General features: G+C 39.1%; 1 protein-coding gene across 1 annotated transcript in view; it reads right to left on the bottom strand.

The window, feature by feature from the left end:
* LOC101856163 overlaps positions 1-2,306 on the bottom strand; it is a gene marked incomplete in the record, with an annotated part of 15,973 nt that overhangs the window by 8,504 nt on the left and 5,163 nt on the right. Inside the window, 2 exon segments of the mRNA XM_013079431.2 lie at positions 202-306; positions 955-1,039. Of these exon segments, the coding sequence (XP_012934885.2) occupies positions 202-306; positions 955-1,039 (190 nt within the window).

Below are 2,306 nucleotides of genomic sequence, written 5' to 3' on the forward strand. Positions count from 1 at the left end.
GGGGGGATAGCGGCCCAGCGACACCCCTCTCCCAGTCCCCAACTTAAACGATCCTCGGAGAATCCACACAGATCTCCCACACATACACACACACACACACACACACACACACATACACACACACGCACATGCACGCACACACACACACACGCACATACACACACACACACACACACACACACACACAGCAGTAGCACTCACCTCCATGACAACAAAAGATTTTATCCTCCACTACGGCAGCAAATGGCAGACAGTTGAAGCAGTCGTTTATACGTCTCCACACCTTCTTGTTATATCGCCGTTTGCCTGGGTGGACAGCAACAGACACAGATAAAATCGAAACTGTCCAAGACGACTATCCCTTCATCAATATCAATAATTTATTTATAGAGGAACCAGCAATCCATGTCCAGGTGCTGTTTTCGCCACGACCATCCATTGTCCAGGAGAAAAGTGGTTATCATAGACAAGTGAACGTCTTGGAGAGTATCATTATATTATTATAGTATAGGGGAAGCGGGAAGTGGTCGCTTGAACAGATGATTGTCTTCGACAGGTGGCCGTCAAGGGTAGAATAGACTGCATATTAAAACACGATCTCTCTCCACTCTCTATCGCTTCCCCTCCCTATACTACTACTACTACCACTACTACTACTACTACTACTACTACTACTACTACTACTACTACTACTACTACTACTACTACTACTACTACTACTACTACTATGCTAATAATAATAATAATAATAATAATAATAATAATATAATAATAATAATAATAATAATAATAATAATAATAATAATAATAATAATAATAATAATAATAATAATAATGATAATGATGATAATAATAGAATAATTATTATCATCAATATAATAATAATTATTATTATTAAAGTACAAGCCTATTGTAAACGTACACTAAAGTACAATAAGCCTGTTGTAAACTTACACTCATCATAAAAGCCAAAGAGTCTGTTGATGGAGATTGTCTCGTGGTTGCCGCGTATAAGGAAAACCCTGTCTGGATACTTCACCTGTAAAATATGTTGTTTTGCTTTGTTTTGTTTTGTTTTAGTAAGCATTTCACGGCACTTGTTACATAATTAGGTCATATAAATGCAGAAGATTAGAGGTGTTACAAGAGAGTAACAAACACAAAAAAGAAGGACGGGGGATAAGGACGATACATGTTTCATAGGAAAGAAGGAGCACCTGCCAACCACCCACCGGTGAAATGTGAATAGTGGACAGAGACATGATGGCATCCGAGCGCCTTGTGGTACATGTATTGTGCTTGACTGAAGTCTACGAGGGAGACGTGGTGACAATGTTTCAAGGTCATCAGCATCATCATTACATCATCCTCATCATCATCATCATCATCATCATCATCATCATCATCATCATCATCATCATCATCATCATTTTTTGGTAAGCAGGGTAGGAGGGAGAGTCTTGTTTTAATTTTAGACAAAAATAAAATAACAATATAAAATGTTTAAATTTGTTTAATAGCTCATCATCATTATCATCATTGATAAGCAAAACGATGACGATGCTGTTGATGATTTTGATAGCGATAGTAGTTACTGTCTCCCCCCCCCCCTCATCCTCCTTTTATTCCTCTTCCCCCTCTTTCTCCCCCCCCCCAGTTCTTCTCCTCCTCCTCCTCCTCCTCCTCCTCCTCCTCCTTCTTCTTCTTCTTCTTTTCATACTCCGCAATCTAAAACCATTTCGCTTTAATTTTAAAACTAACAGGAAGCGTGAGGTCTTCATTCTTGAAAATATCGAAAAGCTGACAAAGGTTCCATTAAAAAAAAAAAAAACTTAAGGACCAGACTGAATATTCCAAGATGTTATTTTTTAGACATAAAAAAAAAGAGGAAGAATGAGGAGAAGAATATTAAAAGGGAGTAGATGAATAGAGAGGTGTAACGACGCAAAGATGCACCTAGTAGTACAAAAAAACAGACTACATATAGAAGTAGAAAGTGAAGAGAGGAAAAAGAGCAGAACGCTACGGAGATAGGGATGCTAGCCTATCACAGGAGGAGGTACGGAGAGAGAGAGAGAGAGAGAGAGAGAGAGAGAGAGTAGTAGGACAGATCGACTGGGAATGACGAGAGAAGAGCTAGGACAGAGTCGAAGATGCTAGATGAGAAAGAAATGTAGGAAAAACAAGAAAGAGAGAGGTAGCGATGACGTAGGGTAAGAAATGGGAGACGAGAATGAAAGAAGACCCAGAATACCTATCGAAAGGACGATAATTTGTTCAAAGCGATCAGGATGCAGTGAGAAGGA

Source organism: Aplysia californica, unplaced genomic scaffold, assembly GCF_000002075.1.
Source record: "Aplysia californica isolate F4 #8 unplaced genomic scaffold, AplCal3.0 scaffold00051, whole genome shotgun sequence".
Taxonomy (NCBI): Eukaryota; Metazoa; Mollusca; class Gastropoda; order Aplysiida; family Aplysiidae; genus Aplysia; species Aplysia californica.